A 15,208-nucleotide genomic window follows, 5' to 3' on the forward strand; every position below is an offset into this window, starting at 1 on the left:
CACTTTGTTTCCATATTTTTTTCATTTAAAAAACCCTCTGGAAAATACATACCTTTGTATAAATTACTAACTATTTTAGAATATGTTTTCAAGCATGGAGTTAATAGGGAAAGGAAATGAACTTTTTATAAGCTGTTAGTGCCTCTTGCCAAATTGTTTTCTAGAAAGCTCATGTTGGTTGCCACCTGTGTAAGCAGTATGTGAATGTGCCTGCTTGCACAATTCCTATTACTAGGGGGTATTTGTGGGTTTTAGTAATCTTTGCCACTTTTATAGGTTAAAACTTGCACTTCATTGTTTTTAATTAGCATTTCTTTGAGATTGGCAGACCTCTTCCAGTATTTACTGCTCTGTTACATTTCTTCTTCAATGATTGTCTTTTTCATGCCCTTGTACTTGTTTTTTTTCTGTTGGGATTGTGAGGGGCTTATTAGTCTTGTTCTTCCCTTTTCCTAATGTGGCCGTTGTGTATAGTAATGCAAATTTTCTATATGGCTTATCTAGAAAGCTTCTTGGGGAATTTTTACGGAAGTCGCTGATGGTGAAACTGCCTATGTTCTATAGGTAAAAGTTTCTCTGCATTGTTAACATTTCATGTTCGTGCTGAGGCTAGAGATCCACTAGTCTGATTGGCTTACATTCAAGAATTTATAAAGAAACCACAATAAAAGCATAAAAGCAAGTCCATTGAGTCATCAAGCTGTCCACAGTACTTGATAACATTCTGTCTCCGTGCACAGCCAGAGATGTCAAAGTTCCTCCTCTACCCAGATGTGCTGGAAGCCTGACTCCTGGTGAGTTCCCAACAGTAGGTGGGGATAGTTCCAGCAACATTTCCTTAATAAATGGCTGTATTCATAAGTGCAAACTTTTATCCATGGCTGCATGTTCTTAGATTATTATGTGTAGAGATTCTTTATTAAACTATCATAAAGTAATGACATTTTGAAGTTTTAGATCTAGGAGGACCTTAGAAATTGAGTTCAATTTCTTGCTTGAGGAAGACCTGGAAAAAGAGGCATTGAGCAACTACCCAAAGTCGTATAGCTAGTTGAAGCAAAGATGGACTCAAAGTGTAATGTTTGTACGTTAGTGGTTTATACTATGTCTCCGGCTGCCCTCCTTTATTATCTCACACTGAGTAAACATAAAGGAAAACATATCTCTATGTTATATCTCTATATCTCTATCCCTGAGATAGAAGATAGAAAATTTTCTTTATAATTTCTTCCTTCAAGGATGTTCATTTTGTTCTTTTTTCCTTTAGATTTTTTTTTCTTTTCCTAGAAGGATTATTTATGAGAATCTTACATGGTCTTGATCTAGACTGAATCACTGAGTAGACAGGGTCTTGCTTTGTCACCCAGACTAAAGTGCAGTGGTGCGATCATAGCTCTCTGTAGCCTCTAACTTCTGGATTACGCAATCCTCCCACCTCAGGCTCCCTAGTTGCTGCGCTACAGGCGTGCAGCTCTACCCCTGGCTAACTTTTAAATTTTTTGTAGAGGTGGGGTCTCAATATTTTAAAGCAAAGTTTTGCTTGGTATCCCTGAGACTGTCCTAATTCCATCCTATTCTAAAATCACTTGCTTTTGTAAAGCCATTCAAACTCCATAAATGTAATAGTGTACACAATTATAAAAACAAAACCTATGTGATGGTATTAAAACCGACACTATTCCTATTTCTTCTCTGCTTCTCTTTTCACTCTCCAAAGGCAATTAATGTTAACAATTTCTTAGATGATCGTTCAAGATATTTTCTGTGCTTCTGTGCATATATGTATGTGCATATGGACACACATCAATACATATATTGATCCTTAAGAAACCCCACATGGACTTTATAATACATCTTATTCTGTAAACTACTATGATGATTGCATTTTTATACATTTTTTTCATATTGGCACATATCGATATATAGCCTTCTAAAAAGTGGCTCAGTGTTGCATTGGGTAGTTATAATTTATCTCATTCTTCTGTTGATGGACACTTAAGTTATATTTTTTTGTTTTTATTACAAGTCAGTTCTAGAGTGAATCTCCTTGTACATAACCGCCTGTGCTTTCATAAGAGTAGTTGTAAGAAATTCTGTTGGGTAACAGGTTTGTTCATTTATAATTTTTCTAGGTTTTGTCAAATTGTCCCTTGAAAAGGTGGTAAGTTTACAATTCCACCAGTAATCTAAGAGAATACTTGTTTATTGAAATCCTTAGGTTATGATCAAACTATTTCATCTTTGCCAGCATGAGAGGCAAAAATTTTGTCTGTTTTTAATTATGCAGTTCTTTAGAATGAATTCAAACACATTTTTATATGTTTATGGGCTATTTGAAACCATACTGCCTGGGTTTGTATCCTAGCTCCACAGTTTATCAGCTGTGTGAACTTGGACAAATTACTTAACCTTTCTGTGCCCTGTGATTCACTTGTGAGGATTAAATGAATTACTATTTATAAAGGGCTCAAGCCCATGCTTGGCATATAGTATATGTTATGTCAGTATTTGTCAAAAATAAAAATTTAAATTTCTTACTCTCTCCTACCTGTTTGTTTATCTATTTTTCTCTTGGGTTCAATAGCTGTTTTAATATTTTGGTAAGTGGTTAATCATCTGATAGCTTACTAGCTAAAGTTCTAAGCAAGGCAAATGTGTGTCTTGTTTAATTTTGAACTATAAAGCCTAAAAAGATATATGTAAGTCATCCTTTATTTTTTATAGGATTAAGTGAAGGATTTTGTATCAATTCTGTAAATTCACTGTTGAAAACTAAGAGGTTACAAAGCAATATTTCATGGAGGTCAGCTCTCTTTATTTCCCTGCTTTGTCTGTGAGTTTTGATTCTACTAATCTGATTAAACCTCTTACAGCTACATCCTTAGCTCCAAGATTCTGAAGATTAGAGATTCTGGAGGATTTTTTCCCCCTCCATCCATTAAATTGTTACCATGGTTATTGGACTCCTCCAACAGTACCTCTAATCCTTCTGATTTCTGGAAGCAGCATCTTAAGGGTAATAACTCTGCTGGTTTGGTTTCAAAAAACTTAAGTAATGTAAGAGTCTGTTTGAATATGCCTACAGTTTTCTTTGAATAATTTTTTCTGAACCTGTTTTCTTGCCTACAAGATGAAGTTAGTATCTCTCTGTATCATTAAGTAATTATGAGGGTTAAATATTTTTTTAAAAAACTTGAGGCATGATAGTGTTCAAGATGGAGGGTTTTATTTATTTATTTTTTTTTGTATTTTTTTTAAACCTATGGTATACCTACTTTTGGGAAATGTCCATTAAGCAAGGAACAATAAAATATATTTGTAGAGATATTTAAATTTATATTGCGGGTTTTTGATACTCAAATGTTTGGGGGAGGGATGAGATAGTGCTCAAGATATTAGAAACCAGAAGGTGAATCTCAGTTCAGCAAAAAGTGAATCTTTTGGAGAAAATATGATAGCACTGTGAGAAATTGTTGTTTTTTAAAGAGATGGGGTCTCACTATATTGCCCAGGCTGATCTTGAATTCCCGAGCTCAAGCGATCCTCCTGCCTTAGCATCCCTAGTAACTGGGATTACAGGTGTGAGCAACCTCACTTGGCTGAAAAGTGTGTGTGTCTTTTTTTTTTTTTTTTTTTTTTTGAGTGTTTGCTGTGTATCAGACAGTGTGCTGCATGTTTATAAACAGTTACATCATCAATAGCTTATTAACAGAGGTCAAAGTACTAGCTTAAGACTACATAGTTACTGAGTGTCAGAGCCAGGGTTTCAACCTAGTTTGTCTCCAAAGCCTATGTTTTGGGCAGTATAGCAGCCAGGCTGCTTGGGTTCACCTGCATCTATACAGTGTGGATAATAACAGTATCTATGTCCTCTCCATTGTTAAGATTAAATAAATTACAGTGCTTTGTTGACAAGGGCTGTCCCAAATCAATAGAAAGGGAAAGGGTGGGAGGAGTTAGGGGAAGGTTGAGGGAACCCACCACGGACTCAGACAGTGCCACTTAGGGTAAAGCCAGTGCCCGCAGTAACAGTTTATCATGCTCATTAATTTGGGATTTAAAAACACAAATGAGAACTCACACCTACCCACCCCCCAAGTGCATGTCTTCATCATGTAAAAAGTAAGTTCCCTTTGAAAATATCCTTTTGCCCCTATTTTTGTTTGTTTAGACAAATATCTGATTTATAAGAAGTGCATGGGAGGGGTTTTAGAAGTTTAACGAATTTTTAATTGAGAAAGGGTAGTTTGGTAGTCTACTTCAAAGTGTTTCTGGGAAATTCCCTAAAAACATAGGATTTTGGTGACCTTAGCTTCTGTGTTCCTACTGCCACCCAGAAAAGGGGCAGGGCTCTGCAACCCCCAGGACAAATGAGCACCTCATGCCTATATCTCCCTCCCCGAGCTAAGTCCCAGGGCATCTGGGCCTTGCCTGGAGACTGGGCTAGCTCTGTAGGCTCGGAGAGCCTGGGGAGGGTGTTACCCCACCTTTTCTATTTTGGGAGACAGGAAAAGTGAACAGACTTCCCCTTCCCATACCCCTCAGGGTGGTTTCCCTAGCAGTCAGGCTTACTGCTTCTAGAAGAGAGCAGAGAGTGTCAGGGAGTGAGCTGCATTTCTGGGCTTAGAAGTAAAGGATGTGAGACTTGTTCAGTATTTGCCATCAGCACAGGGAAAACCAGGAGAAAGTCTGGCTCCAGGACCTGGAGGCTTCTGCCTCGTACGGTCAGAAGGTGGATAGATCTTCCCACTCTAGCATGGCTGGAACTCTTAAGAGTCTGTGGTGCTCCATCTCTATTGATGACCCCAGCTCAGTAACTATACCTGGTATATTTCCTATGTAAAATCTGTACCTTGAAGGCAGAGCATTCTGAATAAAGTTGGAAAAAGAATAGCTTTGCAAAGATTGATGATGGACTTGTTCCTCGTAGGCCTAGTCTATGCATCACCCCCTTTTTCCAGAGCGAGGGCCTGGAATGAAGACAGTTCCTCCTCTGCCCCTGGAGCCTGAGATTTGCTTTGGCTCCTTGAGGTGGAAGAGGCTAAGAGTGCAGCTGCCCAGAGCAGCTCTGTGTACAGCCCGGCTCCTCTTGGGTTTCTGATGCTTTCTGTGGCACTGTGCCCTATCCCTCAGCCAGCCAGACAGCCTCCCAACTCCCGACCAGCAGGTAGGTTTTGGAGTGGTTGGTTGGTATGGTATTGCGATTAGAGCAGCGTATGGTGCCAAGGTGGCAAGCTAATTTTCACAGGCTCACTCCACCTTGGGCTCCCTGTGGGAATGGTAGGCCAGGCCCAGCAAGCCATGTTCCACCACATCCTCCTCTCAGGAGGAAGGGCCAGCTGTCGAGCCAGCAGCTAGTCCATAGCATGGCGTTATAACTGTATAAAGCCAGGCATTGCCCATGAGCAGAGCTGGAACCAGAGCTTCAGTCAGTAAGAGGGAGGATTATCTTCAGGAGAAGACAAGGAAGAAGATTGGCTGCTATCTTTAAGTTCCACTGTCATAACCAAGTGTCCACATTCAAAATGTATAGTGTCCATCCCTCATGTAATGGTGGTTTCTGGCCCAAAATGAGACTGTCCTTTCAATTAGAGAAGGGTACAGAGGTAGTCTAGGTGGGAAGGCCAGAAGTGCCGGCTGCTCAGCCATCGGGACCACCTGTTCTTGCCCCACTGCCGTCTAGTGGGGGCCAAAGTAAAGGCTGGCTGGTGGGTGTCTGTGGATTGAGGATGTGGCAGGGACTGGTGCTCCTACCTCCCTCTGGCCGAAGATGGGGTCTGCCCTCTGTGTGCATGTCACCACCAGCAGTCCTAGCTTCCCAAATGGAGATGTGGCAGGAAAAAGTTTAAAAAAGAAAACGGGCAACTGTATTGTGTTGCGGAGAAATTGATGGGAGATGGGAAAACAGTTTGGATTTTGTGTATGGGAGTATAGTTGTCTGTAACTTTGCTTATGTGCTTTTTTTTCCTTTTGTATTTTAAAGTAAGTGAAAGGCTTTGGCTTGGAAAACCATAGAGAGATTGGAGGGGCGGGGCAGAAACCTGAGGCTGCTGCCCCTTTATCTGCCTTCACAGTACTGTCCCCTTCCCCCAGCTCCTCCCTGACCCCACGGGCCAGGCCTCAGACCTTCCAGCTAACCTCTTCCCATGAGCCACTTCTCTGATGTTAGCCTATAACCAAAGGAGCTGGGGGATCCAGGCCCAGTGACCAGCCCTTCTCAGCCCACTCGATCAAGGTGCTCCCCACCTGCAGGCAGGAGGCAACACCCTATATGCTACCATCAGACCCTTCCAGAGCCCACCTGCTCCCCAGCCCTGCCCTGCCCAGCCCAGCCATACCCTGCTCTGCCCCATCTGGGGGTGTCCCTGCTCAGAGATGGGCCAGCAGGGCTATACTCAGCCTCCCTAGTAAACAGAGACTAAAGAAACCTCTGGGGTCCTGTTTTCTGGTCATGTGATCCCAGGGGTACACACAGGCCCCTTGGGTGTCTGAACAGAAGGGCATGGGAGAGAGGGCCACAACCCTGCAGTCTTGCTCTGCTGGTGTAGTGGGCAGCTGCCCACTGCCACCCGACCCTGTACCGAGGGCTCCTGAGTCAGCAGATTAAGTATTTTATAAACTGTATTTAAAATACATGTTTTAAACTTGTTTAAAAAAAAAAAAAAAAAAAAGACGGTGCTTAGAACAGTGCCTGAACCACAGTAAGCATCTTACAAATGTTTGCTTATATTATAATTTAGGTAATTTCTATACCATTTTGGCTTGCTTTTCTGCTCCTTTACACTCTCCTTTTGACTTTGGTAAGTGGTGGCATCTAGGATATTTTTGTTTCCTGGCTCACTTGTCTGTGTGGCAAACATGACCCTCGCCTTTCCATCTGGAGCAGATGGAGGAAAAAGCCATGGTAATAGGCATGTCCTTAGCAGAGTGCTGTAGGGACAGTTGCTGTAAACAGGCTTGGGGGATATGTGTTCACTAGGAGACAGAAGGGGGCAGGGATATGAGGCCTGAATGCAGGGACCTAAAACCAGAAACCTCTGTGTCTTCAAAGATGCATGCACATTCAAAGAGTCAGTGTTCACCTCTGGCTTTACGAGAATGGGCTCTACTGTAATTGTGTAGTGCAGTGATTCCTAAATCTGGCTGGTTCACCTAGGCCCTTGTGACTCAAATTCCCTTAAGACCTACCGAATTTAGTGTTGGGGTCCAAGCATCTATTTTTATTTATATTTTTATTCTTTATTTAAGACAGAGTCTTGCTTTGTCTCCCAGGCTGGAGTGCATTGGCACAATCTCGGCTTACTGCAACCTCCACCACCCGGGTTCAAGTGATTCTCCTGCTTCATCTTCCTGAGTAGCTGGGACTACAGGCACCCACCATATGTCCAGCTAATTTTTGTATTTTTAGTAGAGGTGGGGTTTCACCATGTTGGTTCAGGACCACCAGGCTGGTCTTGAACTCCTGGCCTCAAGTGATCTGCCTGCCTTGGCCTCCCAAAGTGCTGGGATTACAGGCATGAGCCACCATACCTGGCCTATTTTTTTTTTTTTTAAAATAATGATTTTTGAATGGTTAGCCATGTTTGGGAGCCACTGGTATGCTCTTTGTTCCTGTGTCTCCACAGGGCCTGCCCCCACCGGCCATGTTGTATGTGACTTTAAAAACTCTTAGAAGATCCCTCATTATCTAGTAAACTCTGTTTTTGGCAGTACTGTAAAGATAAACTTGGAATACAAATATACAAGCAGATGAATGAAAGGGATCCATTAGAGAAATAACAAAGGAAGAGTATTTGATCAAAGTAATTTGTCAGTGTATTTTGTTTGGTTCTTATGTTGATTTCCTTGTCAACATTTGCTTATTTTCATACTGATACTTGCAAGTTAGATACACAAAAAGTAATAGCTATTGAACATAATTTTGATGCTTAATTTACATGCCAATTTATAGAATTGTTAGAGGACTCTTTTCCCAGAGTAATACTCAAAAAATGAATGAAGTAAGTAATTCACATTCCATTTTATATTTGAGAATTCATGATTAGAATGGAATGTTAATATGGTTAGCTGTAGTCAGACAATATTGACATTGTTGCTAAGATATTTTACGAGACATGTCATTGAGACTGCTGTTTGGAAAACTGAGCAGTGATTTTTTTTTTTTTTTTTTTTTGGTGCTGATGGTGGAATAGGGATAAAGTAAACAAAATACACAAGATGCATACAAATAAGATATAGAAAAATGCAGTCATCAGCTGGGCACGGTGGCTTATGCCTGTAATCCAAATGCTTTGGGAGGCCGAGGCGGGCGGATCATGAGGTCAGGAGTTCGAGACCATCCTGGCCAACATGGCGAAACCCCGTCTCCACTAAAAATACAAAAATTAGCTGGGGGTGGTGGTGGGTGCCTGTAATCCCAGCTACTCAGAAGGCTGAGGCAGGAGAATCGCTTGAAGCTGGGAGGTGGAGGGTGCAGTGAGCCGAGATCGTGCCACTGCACTCCAGCCTGGGTGACAGAGCAAGACTCCATCTCAAAAAAAAAAAAAAAATGTGGTCATTTCATTTTCTTCGTCACTCCTAGCTCCCCCCAAATACAGGCCTGGGAAAGACCTTGTTATATAGCCACATGTACACAGCGGATTTAGTCTGCTTTTTTCTAGAATGTGAGCTAAGTTGGTAGTATTTTTGAACATGTTTTTGTGGGGAAGAAACTTTAAATACTGCCTAGAAACTTTGAGGCATTTTTTTCCCCAAAATGATCCTGTTTTCCTTGTAAGGAGTTGAAGTAAGATAAATGGTAGCAGCTCCCTTTTATTCTCTCCCTTCTCTTGTAACGAGGCCTTTTGGCAGACAGCTTTGCTGACGGGACTGCCAGAGTTTGGATTTGAGTAGTTAGTGAGGGGGTGGTGTACTGGTTATAGTATTGTTCTAAAAGTCTTTTTCCCTTCCACTTATTTTTCCACCCCCAAAATGTCAGCATGTCCAACATGACAGAATGTTCCTGACAATTATCACTCAGGGAAACATGACTTGCTAAATTATCTGGAGCTAAGTCAGACTTTCTTAAGCACCAAGCAATGCTCCATGCTCAGCATACACCTTGGTTAGGGAATATGCTATCTGGGACAGTCTGGTGTGGTACGGTGGTTAAGAGTTCTGACTCTGGAGTCAAACTGCCTGGGTTCAGTTCTGGATCTGCCACTTGCAAGGTAGGGGATCCTAGGCAACTTAGCCCTCCTCCAAACCTTGATTTCCTCATCTGCAGCAAGGGGGCAATGACAGTGTCATTTCAAATGGAATGGGGTGAATAATTAGTGTATTCAAGTTAATGTGTTGCTGTGGTTTGTTCTCACCAAAACCTCATGAATGGCTTGCTGCTGTTCTCCCGCAACAAGTCAGAGTTCTTGCTCTGGGAAGACTGGGTGAGTCCTCATGGGAATGGATTAGTTCCAGAGAGAGTGGGTTGTGACAAAGCCAGGATACTTCTCAGCTTTTCCCCTCTTTGCTTGTGTCCACTTCCCCTTTGACTGTCTCTGCCATGTTGTGATGCATGGGGAAGCCATGGCCTTGCCCTTGAACTTAGCCTGCAGAACAATGAGCTAAAGAACTCTCTTTTCTTTATTAATTGCCTAGTCTCAGGTATTCTTTTATAGCAACTCAAAGTGGACTAATATATAGATGTAAAATACTTAGCAAGATGTCTGGCACACAAAGGAAGGGCTTAAGAACTGCCAGCTTAATCATCATTATTAGGGCAGATATACACAATGGGCATTGTGTTAGTCCATTTTGCATTGCTATAAAGGAATACCTGAGGCTGGGTAATTTATAAAGAAAGGGGGGTTATTTTGTCTCACAGTTCTGCAGGCTGTAGTGCCAGCATCTGCTTTGGTGAGGCCTCAGGAAGCCTTTATTCCTGGTAGAAAGCCAAAGGGGAGCAGGCATGTCACATGGCGAGGGAAGAGGTGCCAGGCTCTTTTTAATAATCAGATCTCTAGTGAACTAATAGAGTGAGAACTCACTCATTACTGCTGGGAGGGCACCGAGCCATTCATGATCTACCCCCATGACCCAACACCTCTCACTAGGCCTCACCTAGTGGGGATTATATTTCCACATGAGATTTCGAAGGGGCAGATGTTCAAACTCTATCAGGCATACACACATAGGTAAAACAGTACTCAATATAAATCCTGTCTTGTTACTCAGGGATGAAACAGTATGTGAAGTTCGAGGATAAGTGGCCTCTGGCAGTAATCTCAGGGCTTGGTGAGTAATTGGGATGGAGAATGGCTTTAGCAGTGGGGTATCCTGTGGTTAGTTGTTGTCCCTGGGTTGGCCTCATTGCACAGCTCTGGGGGCACTATTAACATAGACGTGACAGGTGTGACATGGTGGTCTGCTACCATTGTCATTTCTCATGTCACCTTCAAGAAAGTGCTGTGAAAAAAATGTGGAGTTCTCTGTTATTATAAATTAAGAGGGTGTATTTGGATTTTTTTGAGAAAGTTTAATGTTAAAGCATTAACTGGTTGAGATTGCAGATAGCTGGGGCAGTGAGGCTCCTTTTAAGTGTTTTGAAGCACCTAGGGTGAGGCACTGGATCTTGGACCCTGCAGTGTCTGTAGGGTGAAGCTGATCCAGAACTCCATTGTGAGAACAATCAATAGGAAAGACCATCTGACATTAGAGAGACCTGGATATGGGCAGTTGGAGCTACATGGGCAAGTGTGTGGCAGGCGGATTGAGCAACAACAGTGGGCATAGCTCGAGGTGCCTGAATAGGGGGAAAGTGAGACCTTCCTGGAAGAGGACTCATGAGAGCAGGAGCCTCAAGAACTTGACAGGTGTCCAGTGTGGAAGCTTGCAGGGGAACCTCTGGAAATAAAGGGAGATGGATACAAATTTGAGTTTCAAATAAATATTCACTGGAAAATAAAGTATATTTTATTTTATAAAACATGTCAGAATGTATGTCAAACTGAAAATGTAAAAGGAAGGGGAAAAAAACGTTCATACTTCCACTCCCTTCAAAATAACCACCATCATCTTACTGACTGCCTTCTAACTTTTGAGTCATATATCTTACTTATTTTTCCATTGTTATCAGACAGCATATAAAAGATTGTGTATACTAGCTTAAATGTTTTTTTCTACATGTTTTTGAAAATGTTCATATGGTAAACTGATTTTTTTTTTTTTTTGTAATTTCAGTTCCTTGGCAATGGAAACAGTCATTGTGGTGTTCCGTGCTACTCTGCTTGTTTAGAGGGGTGGGTGGGGGTAAAGAGAGCTTTCCTTGCCCAGCGTCCCAATCATGTGAAAAATGTAAACTATTGTCAGTGAGTTCTGGCAGGCAGCATCAGTTATTGCTTTAAGGGTCTCCAGATAAAGTAAGAGATTCTTTCTGCATTGTGGGGTGAAGGATGTGGTTCAAAAAGCCCATTTCCTGAAAGAGAAGGCTGTGGAAGAGGGACAGTTGAGTGAAGTGCTGGAAGGCCAGGATTGGGTTATAGAGTTTCTTATATTTTTTAAAAACCATAATGTCCCCACTGTTGAGTAGTGGATTCTGTTTTTTCTCTGAAGGAACTTGTTTCTTTCAGAAGGATAAATGGGTTGTACATTTTCTGAGCTTTTGAGTATCTGAGAATGTTTTCTGGTTGATATCATGTATAATAGCCTGGTGCAGTTTTAGAAGATTTGGCCATGCTTTTTTTCTCCCTCAAGTTTTGTAGATGTTGCTTTTTTGTTTTTCTGGTTTTTTTTGTCATTGTTGTTTGTTGTTTATTTGTTTGTTTTGTTTTTGTTTTTTTTTTTGAGACAGGGTCTCCTTTTGTTGCCCAGGCTGCTGTACAGTGGCACAATCACGGTTCACTTCAGCCTCAACCTCCTGGGCTCAAGCGGTCCTCCTACCTTTGCCTCCCACAGGGTTGGGATTACAGGTGTGAGCCACCACACCTGGGCAATGTTGCTTTTTTGATTTCAGGCTTTCAGTGTTGGAGGGGAGGGGACAAGGGTTGTGGGTGAAATTGTGTTCACCAAAAAGGTACGTTGCAGTCCTAACCCTTGATACCTGTTAAAGTGATCCTGTTTGGAAATTTGCTCGTTGCAGATGTCAGGAAGTTCAGATGAAGTCACGCTAGGTTAGGGTGGGTCCTAATCTAGTATGACTGTTGTCCTTAGGAGACACAGACACAGAGGGAGAATGTGATGTGATGACGTAGGCAGAGATTTGAGGCATGAATCTATAATTCAAGGAATGTCAAGGATTGCTGACCACACCAGAAAGGAAGAGAAAGGCATGAACTAGATTCTCCCCGAGAGCCTTCAGAGAGATCATGGCCTTGCCTGACACCTTGATGTTGGACTTGGAGCCTCCAGAAATGTGAGAAAGTAAACTTCTGTTGTTCAGGCCACCCCATTTATGGAACTTTGTTACAGCAGCCCCAGGAAACTAACACAAGAGTTCTGAGTGCAGTCGGGCTCTGGTGCCTTTCAGAGGCTCTGAGGTTTTGTTTGTATCCTAGTGAAACACCTTTTTAATGCTTACCTGGAAGCCTGTGATAATTTTTCTTAGGTTTTTAGAAAAATTACTCTATCTTGTCCTTATTTCTTCTCAGAAAGGTTTTTGTTTCCCATATCTATAATATTTTCTCACATCGTTAAAATTTTAGTTCCTTCCCTCTGCTTCTTGGGGAAACCTTCCCGAGCTTATTCTCTTTATCATGGACTAAGTTTTCTATAGTATCAATTTTCCTTGACTACCTGAAATGTGGATCATGGTTTCATTATTCTTTTTAAATTTCCTGCTTTTCTTTCCTTATCTTTAATAGTCTATAGTATAGATATATAGTATAGAATGCCTTAGTCTGTAGTATAGCTCAAGCTTGTCTAACCCACGGCCTGTGGGCCACATGAGGCCCAGGACGGCTTTGAATGCGGCCCAACAAAAATTTGTAAACTTTCTTAAAACATTATGAGACTTTTTTTGTGTGACTTTTTAAAAAAACTCATCAGCTATCATTAGTGTATTTTACGTGTGGCCCAAGACAATTCTTCTTCCAGTGTGGCCCAAGGAAGCCAAAAGATTAGACACCCCCGGTATGGATTGTCATCAGGAAAGAAACACTCTATGAAGGGTCTAGAGGCCAGGCCATCCTATATTCTATTGATGGTACCAAGCGGTTCACAGAATTTTGTTCTCAGTCATCTTTGAGTGTTCAAGCAGATGTTCTCTTTCCTTTCACTAATAAGCTATGTTTTCTCAGTCCCGTCATTGATTATTTTGGGTGGTGGTTGGGGGAGGCTTATCCAAAGAGAAAAGATGCAATCAGCCGGGTTTTACTGATCTGGATCTGTTGTTCCTGCTGGTGGGCATGGGGTGGAGATACAGAGGCCGACTCCAGGGTCAGGGGTTTGCTATCTTCCCCCCTTCACGGTGGGCTGGGCTCTGATATTTTATAGACTGGAGTGTGGTTAGGCCACCAGTTGTTTATTCCAACAACAAAGTATCCTCTTTTGTCATCTTTAAAATTACTGGGAATTCTTTCCTTTTCTGGCATTCTCTTGCTTTTAGTATGGTTTTTTTGCACTTGCGAGTTTTCTTACTTTGTAGTTAGATATTTTACTAGGGTATTGGGAGAGGCCTTGCCAGGACTGCTAGCCAGATGCAGTTTTAAAAAGAAACAGGAATTCATGCGTTTATCGCCTGCACCCCACCTCCACCCTTCCCTGCTCCTTGAGTGGCTGTTCCCCCTCTTCTCTTTACTTCTTAATTCCTTGGTCCTGTCCTGCCTCGTTTCCTTCCTTTTTAGCATCTGTTTTCTTCCCTGTCCTCCCATTACACTCCAACCCTCATGTCTCTCTTTCCCTCTTTCCTCCCTGACAGACTGGATGTTTTCCTAGTGCTTTGGATTATCCATGTCTCATGTGAGCGGGCATCTGCAAGTGTGCCCACACCCAGCCACCAACAGCAGAGATGACCAGGACCTGGAAGAGAAACAGAAGGGTGGGAAGAGAAGAAATGCCAGCTGACCCAGAGCCCATCAATGACAGGAGTGTGGCAGGCTCAGCACTGCTGGCATCCAACCTTCAGAGCAGGGCACTGGCATTCTTCTTCCTGTCATGCCCGTGTCCACTGTAGTCAGCTGCAAACAAGCTTGCCTCCGAGCAGTGCCTACACACATGTCACTTGGAGCACATGCTTTGTGCAATAGAACTTCATTTCACCCACTCGCCAAGTTAGGCCTTAGTAGGTGGCCCATTTATCCTAAAGATCTTAAAATTGACACATGGCTCAATCCTTGGGAATGTACATTTAAACATTTACAGGAAATGTGCACATAGGAAAAAATATAAACCATCTAAACGTGTGTATCTTAACACCCATGCTTCAGTTGATCAGTTCCCATTCCCAGAGGCAGCCACTGCTACTGGTTCGATATGTATCCTTCTCGGGACCCTCCATGCATGTACAAGTGTCCATGTTTGTATAGATGTAAACATAATATGTGTGCATACATACATATATAGATACACATATATATACACATATACCCTCAAGGAATGTACATTTGGAATGGAAACTTTTATTTTAATCGTCTGCATTACTTAGTACAGTAGGCCTTGTAGTTCCTTTTCTCCCGACCTCGTTGTCTTGGGAAGTAGCATAAGCATTCCAGATCTTTTTGACCACCTTCTTGATTCTGTGGCTCTCGGTCCTGGCTGCACAGTAAAATCACTTGGTGAGCTTTAAGGACCATCGCCTGTGCCATTTTCCCAACCAGTTAAAACAGCCTCGCTCCGCAGGGATCGGGGGTCCCTCTGTGTGGAGGGTGTTGGGAACTGCTGCTCTAATCAGATGTAGCATCAGTAGGCCTGGCAGAGCCACGGAATTCCAGCTGTAGTGTGTTCCACAGGACTGGTGGACCTGGACAAGTCTGTGCTGGCAAGGAAATGTAGAATCCCAAATTCCATGCACATTGAAGATGAATCCTGCCAGGTTGCCTTCCACCACAGCTAGCTTGCGACTTCACCCTTCATCGGGCCAGGCAGAATGACCGGACCCAGTGCCGCTGTGCCGCAGAAGCAGCAGGCCCAAATGCTGCAAGAGTTAATAAATGTCCAGTACCCATGGAGAGGAGAGGAAACTAGGGTGCTTGATGACTAAACACCTATCCTGGATCCACTTCGCTTGTATGGTGACAGC

General features: G+C 42.5%; 1 protein-coding gene across 18 annotated transcripts in view; it reads left to right on the plus strand.

The window, feature by feature from the left end:
• TANC1 (tetratricopeptide repeat, ankyrin repeat and coiled-coil containing 1) overlaps positions 1-15,208 on the plus strand; it is a 262,830-nt gene that overhangs the window by 106,240 nt on the left and 141,382 nt on the right. For 3 of the 18 annotated variants that reach the window (XM_063647549.1, XM_063647552.1, XM_063647560.1), the window contains exon 1: positions 14,110-14,251. The exons of the other annotated variants lie outside the window; for them this stretch is intronic. In XM_063647549.1, coding sequence (XP_063503619.1) covers positions 14,125-14,251 — 127 coding nt within the window. In that variant the 5' untranslated portion in view covers positions 14,110-14,124. Of the gene's footprint in view, positions 1-14,109; positions 14,252-15,208 lie in introns of those variants that run through there. 18 annotated transcript variants of the gene reach the window in all.

This window comes from Pongo pygmaeus, chromosome 11, assembly GCF_028885625.2.
Source record: "Pongo pygmaeus isolate AG05252 chromosome 11, NHGRI_mPonPyg2-v2.0_pri, whole genome shotgun sequence".
In the NCBI taxonomy this organism is placed as follows: Eukaryota; Metazoa; Chordata; class Mammalia; order Primates; family Hominidae; genus Pongo; species Pongo pygmaeus.